The 19,593-nt window shown below is 42.4% G+C and overlaps 2 protein-coding genes across 25 annotated transcripts; both read right to left on the bottom strand.

The window, feature by feature from the left end:
- Positions 1-269: 269 nt before the first annotated feature.
- hgs (hepatocyte growth factor-regulated tyrosine kinase substrate) lies at positions 270-12,789 on the bottom strand. 24 transcript variants are annotated; one of them, XM_083523388.1, is made up of 21 exons: positions 12,610-12,789; positions 9,225-9,309; positions 9,057-9,132; positions 8,887-8,979; positions 6,133-6,256; positions 5,992-6,044; positions 5,846-5,914; positions 5,605-5,729; positions 5,197-5,335; positions 4,823-4,924; positions 4,493-4,588; positions 4,357-4,395; positions 4,089-4,250; positions 3,779-3,992; positions 3,526-3,698; positions 3,256-3,396; positions 2,870-3,053; positions 2,609-2,745; positions 2,367-2,462; positions 2,189-2,275; positions 270-1,250 (listed from the first exon to the last, which is right to left on the bottom strand). In XM_083523388.1, the coding sequence occupies exons 1-21, from the start codon at positions 12,644-12,646 to the stop codon at positions 1,158-1,160; spliced, it is 2,325 nt and encodes a 774-aa protein (XP_083379514.1). In that variant the 5' UTR covers positions 12,647-12,789; the 3' UTR covers positions 270-1,157. The 24 variants fall into 24 exon arrangements, with proteins under 24 accessions (XP_083379514.1, XP_083379524.1, XP_083379523.1 ...); XM_083523398.1 differs by having other exon boundaries at positions 4,823-4,921; positions 5,197-5,308; positions 12,610-12,766; XM_083523397.1 differs by having other exon boundaries at positions 5,197-5,308; positions 12,610-12,766.
- A 2,381-nt stretch (positions 12,790-15,170) lies between these two features.
- cldnk (claudin k) lies at positions 15,171-19,593 on the bottom strand. The gene is made up of 2 exons (XM_083524631.1): positions 19,273-19,593; positions 15,171-17,494 (listed from the first exon to the last, which is right to left on the bottom strand). Exon 2 carries the CDS (start codon positions 17,348-17,350, stop codon positions 16,700-16,702), a length of 651 nt encoding a protein of 216 aa, XP_083380757.1. The 5' UTR covers positions 17,351-17,494; positions 19,273-19,593; the 3' UTR covers positions 15,171-16,699.

Consider the following 19,593-nt stretch of genomic DNA (forward strand, 5'->3'; position numbering starts at 1 on the left):
TATCTATAAGATTAATAACACGAACTGAGATTGCACCAAAAATCTAAGAACAATAGTAGAGCAAAATGTAAAAGAAATACATAATATAGGTATTTGACAATTGACATTTTCTTTATTGTATTAAATATTTAAAAAATATTTAATGTTAATTAAAATTTTTTAATTGATTTCTTGAAATTTCCACAAAACCAACTCCTCACATCTCTTTTCCCTCTTCAATATTGCCATCTTATTTCACTCCCCCACAATAAATCACACTTGGCAAAAAGTTGCACAGTAAAAGAATGATATTTATTAAATATAATTTCAAAACTCTTTTCCGGAGTCATACGGATCAGTATGATGGAGCGAAGCTGTCCACAGATGGCATTAAAGGGTTACAGAACTGCTCGATTGACATTACAAACATGCGTTTATTTATTTATTTTAAAGCAAATTAAATCGCTATATAATCCTGTCTCAACGCTCTCTACAGCAGCTTCCTTCTCACCTCAGCTGCATTCGTTTTTTTTCTCTGTATTGTGAAATTGTCCTTTTTTCCCTCCCATTTTCTTACAAATCTACACTAAAGGCAGAAAAACAAAAATAAATCAAAACACCATACAGCACCAGTCCCCTTAAATTGAACCGAATATACGAAAGAAGAAAATTATTAACTAGGATTCCGTGATATTACGGACTCTGGATTCCCGGGATGATCGCTGCTCTGGAATGTTGGGATCAGTGGCCGTGAGAGACACGAGAAGTGATCGGGTTGGAGACTCCGTAAAGAAGAACTAAACGCATGCAGATCGACTTTAGAAAAATATGTAGATGGTCACGTCTTTTTTTCTTCATTTTTAATTTTTTAATACATCCTGTTAATATTCAAGGATACGAATGACTAGCTAAGAGGTGTTTCATATGGAAACGTTATACATGTTTTCGAGAGTTGAAGGATTTCACAACCAGTTGTAGACTTCTCGTTATGTAAAGCATTAAGAGAGAGAAAGATCATATCAGCTGTGATGAATGAGAGTCATATTTATGATAACCAGGACTTTCTCCTTAACAGATGATCACAGAAATATTGTGAGTGGGTCTGTGTGTGTGTGTGTAGCGGTTGGAAATCAGAGGGCTTGAATGTAGTGTAGTGGAATAGACAAGAATGGGAAATTTTAGTCGAAGGAGATAAGTTGAGCCTCTGCGCTGCCTGCGGGGTGCTGCTGGGGCTGCTGTGCCTGCTGCTGATGACCTCCAGGGGGCGCCATCTGCATACACGTAGCCAACAAAAGTAGGATAAAATATAATGTTAATTTAGTTGGCAAAAATAATCTACGCCATTAACTAAATTATATGCATTTCAGTCTAAACTGAACCAGTGTAACTGTAACTGAACTCGCTTCCGATTGGTAGGAAGTTATTAAGGTTTTATATATATATATACACACACACACACACACACACACACACACACACACACACACACACACACACACACACACACACACACACATATACATATATACACAGGGTGGCGAAGGGAAATGGGAAACTTTGGAACCAAGAGACTGCAACCCTGGGGCATCGGCAATTGTTTGGAACCAGTGCGACCTCGTTTAGAACCCCTTGCCATTAGTTATAGCAGTGGACCAGTCATCATGAATGTGTTCCTTCGGCTCACGGGGGCATCATTTAGAAGAAAAAGGTTTAGACTTAAAATAATAATAATAATAATAATAATAAAAGTCCCCAGGTGCTGTTGAATGGCCTGCACACCAGAAATATTGAGGCTGTTCCAGCTGCTGTCGTGAGGAGCCCTCGCCGCTCCTCAACACGCACCATCAAGGTGTTGAGTCGTTTCATCGAACAGCACACCCATGTTGTAATCGCATGAGCAGATGGGACACAATTGTGACGTCCGAACTGCTAATGAAATTCCCTTTATAACCAATTAAAACTGATTGCAATGAGTTTGAATATGATGAAATGGTAATATTTTAAAATCTATATAGATCTATAATAAGGGTTTTGGTGCATTGCTAGTTGTAATCGCTAGAACTTCTTTCTAAAGGCTGAACTCATAGGATTCTATCCACTATATCAATATCAAGTTTAATAGACCTTATTTCTCCCAAATTTATCAAAACAGATGTCTAGGTGATAATTGAGCCGACTGGACAGCTAGAACACTATATTAAGACCTCACCTGCTGGTACATGGGTTGTTGGCCAGGCATGTACTGCTGCTGCGGAGGCATGTTGGGGTCCTGTCCAGGAAGTGCTGATATCATGTTCTACGAAAATGAGAGAGCGATAACATTCATGTATAAATTCATCACTTGTTAGAGATAGCACTTTACATTCTCTCTGTGTGAGAATCCTGACCTGCATGCTGTAAGGCTGGTAACCCATGTAGGTCATGCCGTTGGTTGGGGCAGCCTGGGACATTGGGGGCAAACTCTGGGCTTGAGATGCCACATTCTACAGAGGAGAAAAATATGGTTTAAACTGGTGCACTTAAAAACGGAGATGGAATGATTACGCAATGCACATTGGTTTCCTTGGCACGGTAGTGTGATTTAAGCCAGTGTCAAAACATTGGTAGACATTGGTGTTTCAGCTCTTACCTGGTAGCCCTGTGTCGGAGTGGGTTGATAGTTAGTGTACGGAGGGCTGGTGTTAGGAGGCGGAGCCTGACCAGGGGGGGCAGGTTGCCCACCCGTTCCCGCGGTTTGATACATGTAGGCGTTTACCATGTTAGGATCTATGTGAAACATAACGCAATTTGCAATGTAACAAATTAAGAGAAATTTGTGTGTGTGATGAAAAGAACACAAGAGCTAACATGATGCTTTCAATAATCTCAGATTTAACCACATGGAGCTCACCTGTACCTGATGCCGGCATGGCTTGGTATGGTCCTCCTCCTGCTTGCCCGGGTTGGTTCATGTAGACCCCGTGCATGGGAGAGCCTTCCACTGACCCAGCAGGGCTGAATGTGCCGGGGTAACTGGGGGGTCCGGCGGGTGGATACACCACCCCTCCTGCCACGTTAGGCGGCAGCGACTGCATCTGGAGCACATGGAAAAGATTGAAAATGCATTACAGACTGCAACAATACACAGATTAAGATCAGAATGTGTAATTGATACTGAGAAGAATGAAGGTGTTGCAATACATCTCCCCTGCTGGGAGTGTTTTTTCTCTCTGGCACAGAGATGTCTCTCCACCAACCAAGCAAGTAGACTGGGTGAATTCAGAGGATGGAGCTCACCTGGGCATAAGGCAGGGAAAAGGCAGGCATTTGCGCACGCATCTGGATGGTGTGTTTCTGCTGCTCCAGGCGCAGCTGCCGCTCCTTTTCCTGCTCCTGCAGACGCTGAATGGCCAGCTGTCTCTGCATCTCCAGATACTCCTGCGACAACCAAGAAACGTTACCGATCAACAATCAGCTCTACCACAACTTTTCTCCTCCTCAACTCTCATCATTGTATGTACCAAGCAATCATCTATTGATAATGAATCTCGATCATGTGGGTCTCACCTGTTTCTTCTGCCTCATTATCTCGAGTTTCTGAGCGAGCTGGATCTGCCTCTGCCTCTCTGCCTCCTCTGCGGCACGGCGCAGTTTCTCGCGGTGCTCGTCCCTCAGAGCGTTCAGAGCGGCCCGTGCATCCCGAACCTGCGCCAGCTTATCCTGCAGCCCTTCATAGTACACTACAGACGAAACAAACAAATATTAACATGCGATCATTATAATCCTACATTTTGTATGAGGTGTGACGGCGCTGCCTCACGTCTCTTCTCGTCGAGTTGGTTGAGGAGCTCCAGAAGCTGCGGGTGCATGTTGTTGATGGACTGGAAGAGCGAGAGCACGGCACTGTCGTTTGTAATACTGCGCCCGCGCAAGTGGTTGCTCTTCATGCGGTTCAGGAAGGTGGTGACTGCGTTCTGCAGCGCTTTGAGGAACTGCTCGTGGTTCTCCTCGGACTCTCCGTTCTGGTACTGCTGCTGAGGAGGTGCATCGCAAATCAGCTGCACTCGCGCAACAAAAGCCGATTCGTTTTTATATTTTAAAAGCCGCACACACTTAATATTTAAAAGTACCTCTACTATGTTGATGGGCTGAACAGGGGCATGGCTTTCTGCTGGCTGGCTGACTGGAATCGGTTCAGCCAATGGCGCCGGAGCAGGAGCAGAGGGGGTGGGACTCTTGCGCACTTCCTCCTGCTTTTTCTCCCAGTAAGTCCTGTTCAGATAACGGGCCAGCTAAGAGAGATGGACGTCATTATTATTAGATTATTATAATTAATTATTATCAAATAATTAAGTGTAAACGCTGTCTAGTAAAGAACTTGGTTGAAGAGATACGTACCTCAGGATCAACATCTTCGGCTGAAGGAGCGGAGGAATTCTAAAGAGAGTCAATAATGTGACACACTGCAACACACACCTGTCACTTATTGAAGTATCAAAATGATATAAAATAGCATAGAAAATAGTGACCTTACCACAGGAGAAGAGTAAAGAGTGCTGACGGGTGGAGCGGAGGAGGTCACTGGGGTTGGGTCGGATTTGGGGTACACGGGGTACGAGCCCTTGTGCCTCTACATGAACATATTATAGAAAAAAAATAAATACAGATTGAGATCTATCTATCTATCTATCTATCTATCTATCTATCTATCTATCTATCTATCTATCTATCTATCTATCTATCTATCTATCTATCTATCTATCTATCTATCTATCTATCTATCTATCTAAGATTTCACGCTCCCCCCCCATATTTTTATAAACATATCACAGATAACAGGATAAATAGAGAGCGACCATCTCACCATTCTCTCCTTCTCCTCAGCTTCACTCTGAGACAGAGCAATGGCCAGCTGCAGCTCCTCTTCCTCTTGCAGTGCTGCTTCATCTCTCTTAGGGGGCATCTGCTAGGACAGAAGGGCGAAATAAATGCCACAATTAAACAATAAATTAAACAGGGGCATTGCTTAGTAAAACACACGAAGTAAATACAGGTATGTCGACCGCCATACATCCTGGCAGCGTTCCAATGTATTATCCCGCATATGCGCTAGAACCAGGGAACTACCTGCAAATCATTTTAAATGTGCACAGAGACCAGGTTTCTAATGGTCATGCTCCAGGAAACGGTAGTGCAAGAACAATGATTAACAGACACCATCAGGAGGCGCTCCACTACCTGAGACTGCTGGGCCAGAGGGCTGGTCAGGTACTCGGGAGGAAGCTCGGACTGGCCGCCGCCGCCGGTGCTGCTACTGCTGCTACTGCTGCTGCTCTTCCCTTCTGCTTTCCTAGAAGGGGGAGAGAGGGAGGGGTGGCTGGTGAGGAGAGGGGATCAGAAGACACACACAGAGTGAATCTCAGAAGACATGCAAAAAATAAAATAAAAACACCCACATCAGAACGCAAGACTTCTAAAGAGACAGATTGAAAGACGTGAAATGCGGCGTGTAGGAATGCAGTTTTTTTATATGGGTAGTGTTCGGGGATTTTCCTTACAGCAGCATGAGAAAATCAGTACTGGGTGAAGAGTAGTATAAGCTTCTGTTTTTGTGTGTGTGGCATCTCATTTTCGACTCAGACTTACTTGTTAAGGTGCTCAAAGCAGGGCTCACACACTCGAACCTCTTTCTCAATGCCGAACTTTGGGATCGTGGAGTATTTGGAGGAGCACTTGCCACAGAAGATCTGTCCACATGCTCGGCAGTGGTGCTGAGGGAGAGAATAAAAAACACCAATGGTGCTCTGATATCACCCTCACTACATAATCAAAAGTATTGACTCGCTAAATCGCGGCAGGTTAGAAGGAACAGGGTATCACGGTTTACCTTGCGGGTCATCACTCCGAACTGAACTCTGCACCTGTGGCACTCCTCGGCATCCACCCAATCCGGGGCCTGTAAAAACACCTTAATCATTGTCTACGTAATACACGATTCAAAACCCTGACAATCTCTCTAGCAGGACTGCTCACCCTTTCAGCAGCGAACATGGCGTCGCTCTCTTTAAACTCCGGGAACACGTGACCTGATGGAGAATAAAAAAAAAAATTCATTTAGATGTACTGCCACTTTGTTTCTCATTTTTCTTTTTATGACTAAACCGTGCTCTGTACCTTCAACCTTCATGATCTGGTAGGTGTCTTGTACCACTTTGTACTTGGGTTCGTTGCGGAAGGCGTGAGCCCAGGCCTGGATAAGGTACAGGATCTTGTTCCTGACGTTTGGCTCGGTTTGTTTCTGAGGGAGAACCAGAAACATCAGCATGAAAATAATGAGTGCATGTAAAAAACTGTCAGCACCTCAGTCAAAAACTTGTTTTTCCACAGCAGTTGCTTTGCTGTGCAATTCAGCGCTTGAGGACATACAAAGAGGCGTATCTACATTCTAGTAGCAAAAATGCACTATATGAACAAACACCTGGACCCCTGAGCATACGATCTAAAGGTGGTTTTGAATATCCCATTTGAAGGTATAATAATCTCCACTCTTCTGGAAAGAAATTCCAAAGAGATTATGGAGTGTGTTTGTGGAGATTTTTGCTCAGTCACACAAAAGGGTGTAAAGTCAGGTACTGATTTATGTTAGGTGAGGAGGCCTAGGGTGCAGTGATCATGAACAATTCATCCCAAAAGTCTTCAAAGGGGGTTGAGTTCAGAACTTTATAGTAGACGTTGACTGATTTATCGTTTTGTTTTTTTCTCTTTAATTAATGGGCACCGATAGATTGCAGGAACGATCTTTAAATATCCGTGCGATAGTTTTTCTGGGTTGAGTCTTTACGAGAGCGGCCTCTAGAGGTGAATCGCTAACGCCACACGCTGTTTGTTGTTTTTTATATATTTATTTTTGGATGTTTTTATTTATTTGTAAATGATTTATATATTTTGTAATGAAGTTTAGTAATATTTTACATGATGTGTTGTGTTTTTTTTTTGTTTTTTTTATCCAGTATCCATGACCTATACTTTATTGCAGTCCACTTAAGATCTTCCACTCAAATCATTGTAAAGCAGGTCTTCATGGAGCTTTGTGCACAGGTGCATTGTCATGCTGGAACAGGTTCGGATCTCCTAATTCAAGTGAATTTCCTGCTACAGCATCCAAACACAACCTCTAACAATCGGGTGCCTCCAAAGAATTATGGAAACAGTTTGAAGATGTGGGTGGAAAAATCAGGTGTTTTGTTTATATAGTGTATTTAAAGTTCCTAACCACAACATTTCAATCTCTGACTTAATATGCAATCCCACATGTCAAGAACGATACAGCGAACCACAACACGGTGTTTACCTTCTATACACACTCTCTCTCGCACACTTTCATTGGATTCAAACAGCACTAGGATCTGTTCAGAGGCAGAACACAGCTTTGAACAAGGACCGCAACACACTGGGGTTTGATTGAAATGGACTAAACAGTCCCTGTGTTAAAAAGCACAATGCGAGTAGTATGTCGAGACAACTGGACTTGTCATACGAGCTTGAAAATACTTCACTGATCCACAACCTTGAGCTAAACCTGAATACAATGTCACTATAAACAAGTCCACCCTTATTTCTTACTATTAGAAAAAATAAAAAAACAAACATTTTCAGAGCTCTGTGATCGTTGTGAACAACAACAGCTAAAGAAGAACATCACTCAACTCTCACATCATGTAAAATCCATCCACTCTGATCAACAAGCCGTTTTAGATATTACCTTTTACACAATGTTTCATCGGCACATTGATTTTTTTTTAGACAATCCACAAAAGCGTTTCTCGTTCTGGCACTTGCTGGAACTCCCTGGGGTTTAAAAAAAAAAAAAAACCCTGAGAGGACACGTGACACGATGACGTAAGCAGGAAGTTAAAAGTGCAGCATGACTCATCAGGAAGGCAGGATTCACAACACTGAAGAAGTGACAGCCTCCATGATCACAGGGCAGAACAACACTATTGTGTAAACCATATCATTTCAATAAGGATTCATAGATCATGGTTTTTTTTTCTTCCAGACTTCACAACAGCACTCAAGAGAGACCTCAGGACACCTTTTTATTCAAGTTACAAAAACAGAAAATATTCTATTTACTCAAAAAAACACAAAAAAAATCTGTCTTTTCCATTTATATGTGGTTCTTCTTTAAACTGTATCCCTCAAAGTTGAAGGCACACAACTGTATATGATGTCTTTGGATGTGTTAGCATTTAATCTTTCATTCACTTGAATTAGGAGACCAAAACCTTTTCCAGCATGACAATACTCCTGTGCACAATACCAGCTCCATGAAGATAAGATTTACATGGGATGGAGTGGAAGATCTTGCGTGGCCTGCTTTTGAGCTCTGACTTCAACCTTACTGAACACTTTTGGGATGAATTGGAACATTGACTCCTGAGCTCTAAAGCAGGAGATCTTTCATTCGAAAGCATTGTAAAGCAGATCTTCATGGAGCTGGAGCTTTGTGCACAGGGGCATGGTCATGGTCATGCTGGAACAGTCTCCTAGTTCAAGTGAAGGAAAGATTTTGTGCTACCACAATGGTTTGGACCGTTTGATTCTACATGAACCAAAATACAGCAAGTGCAATCACGTGAACGTAGACTAGCTCATGTCTCAAGATCCTGGATACATCTAGAAAGTGTATTTAGGAACTGATAATTCTTTTAGAGAACACACGAAAAGAACACAGAGAAAGCGTAGTGTCTTTAAACATTGAGACGAGTTCAGCAGCTCTTTTATCGTCGCTAGTGAATAGAGTGCTGTTGCCAGACCGGGATCGAACTGGGGACCTGGTGCTGCTGCCGTGTCCTCCAAACGCAATAAATATTTCAGAACTTTAAGCATCATCTAGCTCAGATGAAGTGGAATTAAAAACTCTACCTTGAACAGGTCCTTGAGCTCCTCCATGGTTTGCTTGCTCGCCACTTCATCATGAATCGTCTGGCCACAGTTCTTCACCACCGACTCCAAAACCTGGTTGGAAGACACCCATGTCAGAACCAAAAAAAGCATTTCCTCATCGAGATGTGAGATTTTGAGTCGGGTCTTACCTCGAGGCCGTAGAGAGCTACGTGTGGATTTTTGTCATTCAGCTTCTTTTTAACGGCGGCAATTGCGTATTTGGCCCTGAGAGTGATCAAATAAATAAATAAATAGTGTTCTTATAGGAATATTAACTACAGCTGGGTCACAGGGTTACCGGGGCAAAGAGGACTTACTGTGTGTCTCCTTGCCGAATAAGGTCACAAATCTGCAGGATGGACTCCCAGTCTGTCTCCAGAAGCAGCTGACTGGTGGCCTTGTCTGTAAAACAGGATGGATTATATTCGATCTTTCATCTTCAGCTCTCCACCTCCAGTCTTTTACTCAATGCCACTGTCTCTAAACCATACAACATCTCAGGTCTCACCACAGTCCTATAAACTGTTAAAGATACTCTTCTATCACAAATCACTCCTGCTATCACTCTTCTCCACCCACTCCACCCTGCCTGCACTCTTTTCTTCACTTCTCTAACACACTCTCCATCACTTTGCACTGTTGACCCCAGGTACCTGAACTCCACCACCTTCTCCACCTCTTCTCCCTGCAACCGCATCACTCCACTGCCCTCACTCTCATTCACACACATGTACTCTGTCTTACTCCTACTGGCTTTCATTCCCCTTCTCTCCAGCGTGTACCCCCACCTCTCCAGGCTCTTCTCCACCTGCTCCCTACTCTCACCACAAATAGGAGTAAAATAAACAATTCCAAATTAAATCCACTTGTCATGACTTTATAACTGAGGGATAAACCAAATTAGTTTATTACAAAATGCAACTACAGGAAACAAAAGGAGGCGAGATGAGGTACAAAGGTGAGAATTAAAAACCCACACTATTTGGACAAAAGTATTGAAACACCTGTTTTCTCCAGCTATATGCGGTTCTTCTTCAGTTCCCCAAACTGTCACCATAAAGCTGAGACACACAATTATATAAGATGCCTCTGGACATGTTGGCATGAAGTTTTCCTCTCACTTGAACAAGAAGACCCAAACCTGTTCCTGCATGACAATGCCCCTGCGCACAAAGCTCCTGCTTCTTAAAGATCTGCTTTACTTGGGTTGGAGTGAAAGATCTCCTGCTATAGAGCTCGGACTTCAACCCTACACAACACCTTTTGGATGAATTGGAACGCTGCACGCCAGACCTCCTCACCTCACCTACATCAGTACCTGACAATCTAGTGGAACACCTTCCCAAAAGAGTGGAGCTTATTCTAACAGGAAATTGACAGAGTGGACAGAGAGGCAAAAAGATAGAACCAAACAAAACCAGGTAATAGGTAACCACCAGCATCTAAATCTGATTGTTAGACGTGTGTGTTCTACTTATAGAAACTGGGTCCCTCATTTAACCTTAAGGCGCAATAATGAGCAAATCATCAGATTAAAATAATGCACGGCATCTATAAAAAAAATTGATGTGATACAGAAAGAACAGAACATTGTGTGGTTGGTACCGCTCTCTCTCTCCCCAGTACCAACCTCTCTCACTTTCTCTCTCTCTCTCCCTCCCAGGTACCTACCTACCAACCTCTCTCGCTCTCTCTCCCCCTCCCTCCCAACCTCCTCCTCTCTCTATTTCTCTCTCTCCACCCTCCCAGGTACCTACCAACCTCGCTCGCTTGCTCTCTCTCTCCCTCCCTGGTACCTACCTACCTCCCTACCAACCTCTCCCCCCCCCAAGTACCAACCTCTCTCACTTTCTCTCTCCCCCTCCCTCTCTCCCTCCCTCCCAGGTACCTACCAACCTCCCCCCCCCTCTATCTATTTCTCTCTCTCCCTCTCAGGCACCTACCAACCTCTCTCGCTCTCCCCCAGGTACCTACCTACCTACCAACCTCTCTCTCTCTCTCTCTCCCAGGTACCTACCAACCTCCCCCCCCCCATATCTATTTTTCTCTCTCCCTCTCAGGCACCTACCAACCTCTCTCGCTCTCCCCCAGGTACCTACCTACCTACCAACCTCTCTCTTTCTCGCTCTCTCCCCCCCAGTACCAACCTCTCTCACTTTCTCTCTCCCCCTCTCTCTCCCCCGCTCTCTCTCTCTCTCTCTCTCTCTCTCTCCCTCCCAGGTAACTACCAATTTCTCTCTCCTCCTCTCCCCCTCTCCCCCCCCTCTCTATTTCGCTCTCTCTCCCCCTCCCAGGTACCTACCTACCAACCTCTCTCGCTCTCTCTCCCCCTCCCTCCCAGGTACCTACCAACCTCTCTCTCTCTCTCTCTCTCTCGCTCACTCTCTCGCTCACGCTCTCTCTCGCGCCCTCCCTTCCAGGTACCTACCTACCAACCTCTCTCTCTCTCTCTCTCTCTCTCTCTCTCTCTCTCTCTCCACAAGTACCAATGTTTGAAGAAACAAACTGTCTGGATGCAGAGAGAGTGTAAAGCGGCCATTCATGCTAATAAAGAATTTTTCAATGGAAATAAAAGCATCTCTTTTATATACATGTTTGGATAAGCTATATACATTTACATGACAAGAGTTTGTTCTATGTAAATAAGATGAACATGTTTTTTCCCGAGGCTCTGTAGTGTCTTGGGGGAATCCTGTTAATCCTATACCAAAAATCTGTACTGTTTGATCAGTAGGTTTATACACACTAACACTTACACAGAATTTAATGTTTATATCTTTAAAATAATGGCAGAAATCACAACTATTATCCGTTTCTATAAGATGAATCATCATGTGACAGGCCTCCTGACAGCTGGTCATCATTCAGGGGAGAAAAAAAAAGACTATTCTAATCATCTCTCTTCGTTTCTCCTAAGAAAATTCCTGGATGCTGGTTAGATGGCTTTCATTTCTTCTTGATTTAATTCCGGTTTCAGGGCACAGAATGAGAAAGGAGACACAAACAAGGCCACACATCGTCGCCTGGGTTCTGATTAGCAATGAAATGTTTACTAATGATGCAACTTTTTCATCGGAAAAGCGACATGAAAGTAGAAAAGTGTATATACACATAAATATATATTTTTCCCTTTTCACCGCGCCAACATTTAAACACTGCCAGACATTTTCATATATTTAAAAAAAAAAACAAAAACAAAAAAAAACAATCAGGCAAGGCTAGTTGCCCTAACTAGCATGCTAATACGGCTAACTCAGCTTTCTTTAGCTCCGAACAAACACGTTTGGCGGGGATTTACTGCACGTAAGTGGCGTTTATAACATTAAATCGAGTTGCAATCGAGGATTTCATCGCGAATATTTGCGCTCACATTTATATACAGGGAGAAAACGAGGTTACAAATATACACATTTAATTTCGTTTCCCACCCGTTTTTTCATTTCTGCGTTCTGATTGGCTAGGGAACATTGACTTCGCACACCAAGATTGGCTGCGTGTTCTAAAACTGCACGTCAGTCTATAACACTGACCAATCGGAAACGAGGAGGTGGGACTTGTTAAAAACAAAACGGGTGACGAAGCAAGTGGTAGCCACAACCCCGGTATAGCTAGCTAATAGATCAAGACGTTAAATACAATTGATCGGGTTAATAAAATAACTAAATTAATAGCCAAGTAAAGAAACATTTCAAGAGAACCCACCCAACAGCCTTTCGAAGGTTCCTCCACCTTTGCCCATGATAATGGCGTTGAACTGGACACTTGATGACGAGACGCTTCGCTATTTATTATGCTCAACCGAACCAGCTGTGAGGGGGGGGGGGGGTGGATGTGAATCACGTGACGTACATTTCCGCTGTGACGCCTCAATGTTCAATCCCCAATACTCTAATGAAAAGGTGCCCTAATGAGGCTGTGGGATAGTGAACAGTGCGGGTTATGAATAAACATAAAGCTAAATCAAAGTGTTGCTGATTGTACAGACTTCATAAAGACTTAATACAGGCTCAATACACACTTAATAAAGACACTATGCAGGCATAATAAAGATTTTATACAGGTTTCATACAAAATTAAAAAAACTTCACACAGGTTTCATACAGACTTCATAAAGATATTATACAGGCTTAATACAGGTTTCATACAGACTTCATACACGTCATTCTGGCTTCGTACAGGCTTCATGCAGACTTCATACAGGCATCATATAGAATTCATACAGGCTTCAAACACACATCATTCTGCCTTCATACAGGCTTCATGAGATGTTCAAAAGTCTTATTTTTATTGTTATTATTGTTTTTTATTATTTTGTAATTGTTATTAATATTAGTAATAATAGTAGTAGTATAATTTTCATTTTAGTTATTATATAAATAAATTAGTTATAATTAGTCAAAAAAAAAAAAAATCCCTGATTTATTCTTAATGTTTATAATTCGGTTACTAAACACAAAAATAATATTTACTAGTATTTAGAGATGACCCATTGGGAGTAAATGAGATTAATTCAACATGTTTCTTACTTCATATAAATTGAATGAAATCTTTGTTATAATTATTAGCAATAATTGCGGGGACCTTGTAATGGAAAACAGAACCCTCAAACAGCCTGAAATAAAAAAATTTGTTTATATTTTGTAATTGTAATTTAGTCATTCTGGTGCGATTGTGTCATGGGAGGGTGGGGCCAAAGTGCATACCATTTCAGACATTAAGGATGTTTAAGTAAGAGTAAATGGTTCAATACCAATGTAAAAAGTGGAGACAGTATAGCGCCAGGTCAAACTGTGCCCCCTGCTCCATGAACAAACATGTGTCTCAAATCACATACCTAAACTCTATGGACAAAAGTATTGGACCATCTAACTTTTCCAGCCATATGTGGTTCTTCTTCAAACTGTTACCACAAAGTTGGAGGCACACAATTGTATCGGACGTCTTTGGATGCGCTTGCTTTACATTTTCCCTTCACTTGAACTGCTATACCCAAACCTGTTCCAGCATGTAAATGCCTCTGTGCACAAAGCCATCTCCATGAGCATATGTTTGGAGTGGAAGATATCCTGCTATGGAGCTCAGAACCCAACCCTATTGAACACCTTTGGGATAAACGTGAATGCTGACTGCACTCCAGGCCTCCTCCATAGCCCTTGTGGCTAAATGAATCTCACAAAAGTTTCCAAAAAAACTAGTGGAAGTGTAGAGGGTGTAGAGGGTATTATAACAGCAAATGGGGTCTAAGTGTAAAATGTGGGATGTTCAAAAAGCACATAGCAATCTTTTGGTCAGGTGTCCTTATAGTGTACGCAACTTTCTAGATTATTACTGAGTCCACTCTTTTTTCTGTCCTCTGTTTACATTTTTTGCATTTTATGTTTTTCTTTTCTGTCCAGCTGGTTTTACTAGTTCACCCCTATAAAGTTCTTTATCCGATCACTTAATTTCTCCTCAAACATCCTCTTGTAAAACTTGCCAAAGGTGTTCTTCACTGGTTGGATATTTCTTTCCGATCTTGTGATCCAGTTCATCCCAGAGCAGTAAGTGCGGTGACTGGGCAGGCCATTCTATGATAGATAACATCCCAGCTGAATGTTTGCTCTCTAAATAACACCTACAGAGCTCGGATGTATGTTTCGGCTCATTGTCTTGTTTTACGATGAAGTCGGTTCCAAGGAGCCACAGTCCAGACAGAATTGCATTGTGTTGAAGTTTGGACTGGTAGCTATGTTGATTCAGGATTCCTTTGACCTGGAACAAGTTTCCAACCTTCTCTGCTCCAAAACAACGCCAAACCATTAAGTTTTCCACCTCCATGTGTGACTGTGAGGCAGTCTGCTAACATCTTTTCTCCTGTTCTCCATCTTACACAAGTTATTCTATTAGAAACAAAAATGTCACATTTGGATTCATTTGTGCACAGAACTTTTTTCCAATAATTTACTGTCCAATTCTTTTGTGTTTTTTCCTTCTAGCTAGTTTGTTGCATCGGAACAGGCATGTATCTCAAAACACATGTCTTTCAGGCACAGTATATGTATTTCTTTCATATGTAAATTGTCTTTAGTATAGATTTTATCTATCTACAATGCAATACGGTGTCCCACAAGGGTCTGATTTAGGCCCAAGTATATATTTATTGTTATACTTTAAATAATAATAATACTGGGCCGTAAATGCCACAGGAATGTGTTCTTGAACCTAAGCACATTTTCTTGCCCGAGTTCAGCAAAAGCAGAGAGCACTACCAAGTCAAGTGTCCATTTTTTGACAATGAAATGTTTATTTCAGATAGTAAATATTCTCAACAAATTATGAAATGCCATTAGTGCCGATCATAGTCACTTCGGAAATATCTGAATTAATCAGAGACCAGATGTTTGAATTAGCTTAGAGTAAGAACTAAGGGTTAGGACAGGAGTGCTTGATCAGCTTACCATTCAAACTGTGGGCTTGCTAATGAAAAAATAAGCCCAATTCACTAAAACACGTTCAGAACAACCATGCATTTGTTATATTTACAATGTTTTTCTATATTTTTTGTTGCTTAAATGCTGCACAAGTAGCATTAGATCACATATGACTACCAACTAGCAGGCAGACAAAACACTATGGGCTATTGTTGCTCCTATGCCGGTTGTGCTCTATACAATGGCCCTGTTTTGCTGGTGTACAGCAACAGCCCCCCCACACTACAGTTAGATACAGTCATAGAGGGAGACAGCACGGGCCGAGTGTGTCCTCATCGGCTACCGGTTCTACACAATGCAGAGTGTTTCTCAGCATGAAAGACACCTATATGGAGGAAGGGATGCACACAGTGCCACAGTATTCGGTACACAATGCTGCTTAAATCGCTAGTAATGAAACAATTCAACAAAAATTGGACAATGCTATGCTAATGTGTCTAAACTGTGCCATTGTATCATTTCTAGCATTTGTTTCACACATTTCAATTGAATTGTATCTATAAAAGGAAAAGTTGAGCTAGACTTGCCATATTTCTTATCTATTTAATCATACTTGCTTAGCTCTTTGTGGTCTGCATATAACATTCCCCAGGTTCTCTGACAAAAATATATAAATTATATGTACGTATGTTGTCAGGATTATGCATGGAGCCACAGGACCACGTCTCCCATAAGCCTTTGCACATCGCATGACATAATCACGTCACTCATCACCAATATCGTAATTAGCACATGCATTTAAATCTCTCCTAAGCCATGTTCATGCCTGAGGCTGATATGTTCTCAATTAGGGTGACAAGGAACAAGAGTAATCAGTGGCATGTGACTAGGTCATGTGACAAGTATAGGCTGATAGTAGATGCAGTCCACTCTGGATCAGAAGGTCACAGGTTCAAATCTCAGCACCATCAAGAATCACTGAACTGCACAGTTGTAAGTCACTCTCAATAAGGGCGTCAGCGAAATGCAGTAAATGTATCCCCATAAAGATTGGTGTTTGAACATAGCTGATTTAAATCGTAATTGATCACCTTGCATTTTTCCACAGCTAACACGTTATATCAGGACAGGCTTCGGAGGATGTCTTTATTTTTTTCCATACATGAATAAATACACAAAAAGATAGAGAGAGAAAGAGAGGGTTATACTACGACACAAGAGGATGATAAACTGAAATAAATGACATTTTTTCCTTCACTCTTCATAGTCAGGCATTAACAGTGACAGTGAATAATAAAAAAATACATTAACATTAACTGGAGTGTATGACGATGGGGAAAACTAGCAGAGGAGATCGGTATGGGCTCGAGTGCGACCTCTTGTTAAACGTAACCTTTGACCTGTGTGCTACCCCCGGCTCGGCGCGGGCTGCTCTCTCCGCTGCTGAAGGTGGGCGATGAGGGGATGCCGGGAGGGCTGGAGCCAGCATAGAGCAGAGATCCGCCAATGAGCAGCAGGCCCGAGCCTCCCCATCCCAGGTAGAGCGCAGGGCCGAGTTCACGCTTGTGCGGCGCCGCAACGTACGGGTTGTAGAAATCCTTAATGATTGAGTGGGCCGTCCAGCACACGGGCACGAGGTAGAGGAACCCCGCAACGGCAAAGAGTATACCGGAGATGCGAGCCAGCCGTGCCTCCAAGCTTGGCTGACCCACACACTTGGTGCACTTGATTCCCAGGATGCCGAGAGCCAGAGCCAGGGTGCAGATCAAGATGGAGAACACGGTAAGGCCACGTGCCGCCTGCATATCACTGGGCAGCGCAAGCATACTGTCATACACCTTGCACTGGATTTCACCAGTACTCTGCACGATGCAGTTCATCCACAGGCCCTCCCATGTGATTTGTGCTGTCACAATGTTGTTGCCAATGAAGGCCGTGACACGCCACATGGGCAACATGCACACCAGGAAGCCGCAAACCCAGCCGACAATAGACATGATCAATCCAAGGAGCTGCATCCCTGTTGTCGCCATGGTGACTGTGTGACTTTGGGTTTTATTTTTCCGTGTTACTGAGAAAAAAAATAAATCCTGCTCTCAGGGAAAGCTTTAAATCAGATTGTAGAAGCTTTTCAACATAAGTTAGAGTCCTCAGTCCAGAATGTGGGTCAAATAAACCTGCAAAGCAAAAAAAAAAGAAGCTTCAGGGATGTGGGCTTTAGGGATGTGCATCTCCAAAACTAAGACCAATGCGATTTGCATATTGATGCATAGCCAACAATACGATATATTAAACATTTACCCAAAGCAGCACCAATGCGATGCGATTCAATTCACCCCATTACGATGGAGTTCGATCCAATTTCGATTTGATTCAACACAACATGCGATTTGCGATTCAAAGCAATATGATGTAATGGAAAAATCTTTAGTTCAGACAGACAGCAAATCATCAATTTAATTAGGTACCTTCTGCCTTCTAAAACATGGCCCTTTCACAAACATGGCTTTGTTGTGCAAAAGGAAAAAAGATTAAATAAAACCAGATGTTCCTTTCCTGTTCTGACTCCAGGAAGATGCAGCTCTACCTCTGCCATGTAAATCTATATTCTATGTGACTATCAGGACACACCTAGGCCTCTATAGTCATTATATGTCATATATAGGCAGGTGGTAGCTCAGTGGTTAAGACTGTGTATTAATAGGGGGAAGGTCCGGGTTCAAGCCCGGGTATCCCCAAGCTGCCATTCTTGGGGCCCCTGAGCAAGGCCCTTACCCCTCAGTGCTCCAGAAGCGCTGTATCATGTCTGGATCCAGCTTCCTAACCACTGGGATATGCAAAGAAAGAATTTCACTGTGCTGTAAAGTATATGTGACAAGTATAAAAGCACCTTTATGGTAATACTGATGGTAAAACAGTTTAACATGGAGAAAACAATCTACATATAAAATATTGGTCACTTTCCTAATGCAAGTGTAGTGCACCTACTAATATAAGTATATTTATTAACATATAAATTATTTTTTTCCCCGATGCAAATATGTAAACAATTTTGCGGTGCAATACAAGTGCCATCGTGTATCCAATACACATTGCATCAATCGATGCATCACATCGTGTATCCAATACACTTTTTAAAATCGATGCATCACATCGTTAACTAATGTGCCGATGCACAGATGCGAACCGATGAAACTTATCATCCCTGGTGGGCATCATTGTGAGACTCTTCACATTAGATTTATACTGAGATAGATTTGTATTCAGGAACAGTAGTATTGAGAATGGAATTGAGCCCTACATTTTTTTTTTCTTTTTCTGTCAATTAATTTTCCTCAATATGATACAATGGCGTTTCTTTTATATGATACAGCAACTTGTTCTTTTTTTTTTTTATTCCCCTTGGTCATTTTGCACCACACGCAAAACATTCCAAAACTACGAAATTAAAAAAACTCAAAAGGTTTTGCACGAATCATCATCCGAGTGGCCCATCATAAATATTTAGGGGTCTGGCATAAACAATGAGCCATAGCTGGATTCCATCAGGCAATTCAGAGAATGAACCTTTTTCACGCCAATGGTGGGTGTTGAGCTACGCCTGGTAGGGCGAGTGGATTATCTCAGACAAACATGAAGAGCCAGAGGAAACACAAGGAGCTTTCATGGTTTCCTTGAGAGTGGGATAAGGAGAGTAGCGTCTGTTTGTGCCTCAATGTTTCCTCAAAGTTCAAGATGCTTTTTTTGTACAAAAGCCACTCCTCAAGCCACTACTTTCTATCTTTTATGAGAGGAAAAATCATTTACAGAATGACAATTTCAGAGTCATTATTTCAGAACAGCACTTCTAACCTTCTCTTTAAGTTCGTTTTATGTGTGAATACATTTCATTTTATGAAAACAAAATTACTTTTTGCAGCTGGTATTTCGATCAGAGGAAAAGTGGGATGGTTACCTGAATCTGGCTACTCCTCTTGTCTGGTTGAGGTGCTTCTGGGTGAAGGTGATGGAGGTACGATGTGAATGCAGAGGTACTCTGTGATTCGAGCTGCACTGAAGACTGAACAGTATAGTGTGAAGAAAGAGAGAGAGAGCTGTGAAGAGAGAGAGAGAGATAAGGGCTGCCCTCTGCGATGCCAGCGCGGGTCTGTGGGCCGGTGGGCAGAAGCATGCGCTTGTGTGTGTGCGTTCACTCCACCGTGTGTGTGTGTGTGTGTGTGTTCGTGTGTCCTAGTGTGTGTCCCTCAGTGCCTGGTGGACCAACACAATGAGTTGC

Source organism: Silurus aristotelis (genome assembly GCF_946808225.1).
Source record: "Silurus aristotelis genome assembly, chromosome: 21".
NCBI lineage: Eukaryota > Metazoa > Chordata > Actinopteri > Siluriformes > Siluridae > Silurus > Silurus aristotelis.

Bases quoted from the DNA above. Each gene is read 5' to 3' on its own strand.
- hgs (XM_083523384.1), bottom strand. From the start codon at position 12,646: ATGGGCAAAGGTGGAGGAACCTTCGAAAGGCTGTTGG. The intron at 8,980-9,056 runs GTAAGACCCGAC...TCTTCCAACCAG, and splicing joins TAGCTCTCTACGGCCTCGAG to GTTTTGGAGTCGGTGGTGAA. The intron at 3,054-3,255 runs GTGAGCTCCATC...CATGTGCTCCAG, and splicing joins TTTCCCTGCCTTATGCCCAG to ATGCAGTCGCTGCCGCCTAA.
- cldnk (XM_083524631.1), bottom strand. From the start codon at position 17,350: ATGGCGACAACAGGGATGCAGCTCCTTGGATTGATCATGTCTATTGTC.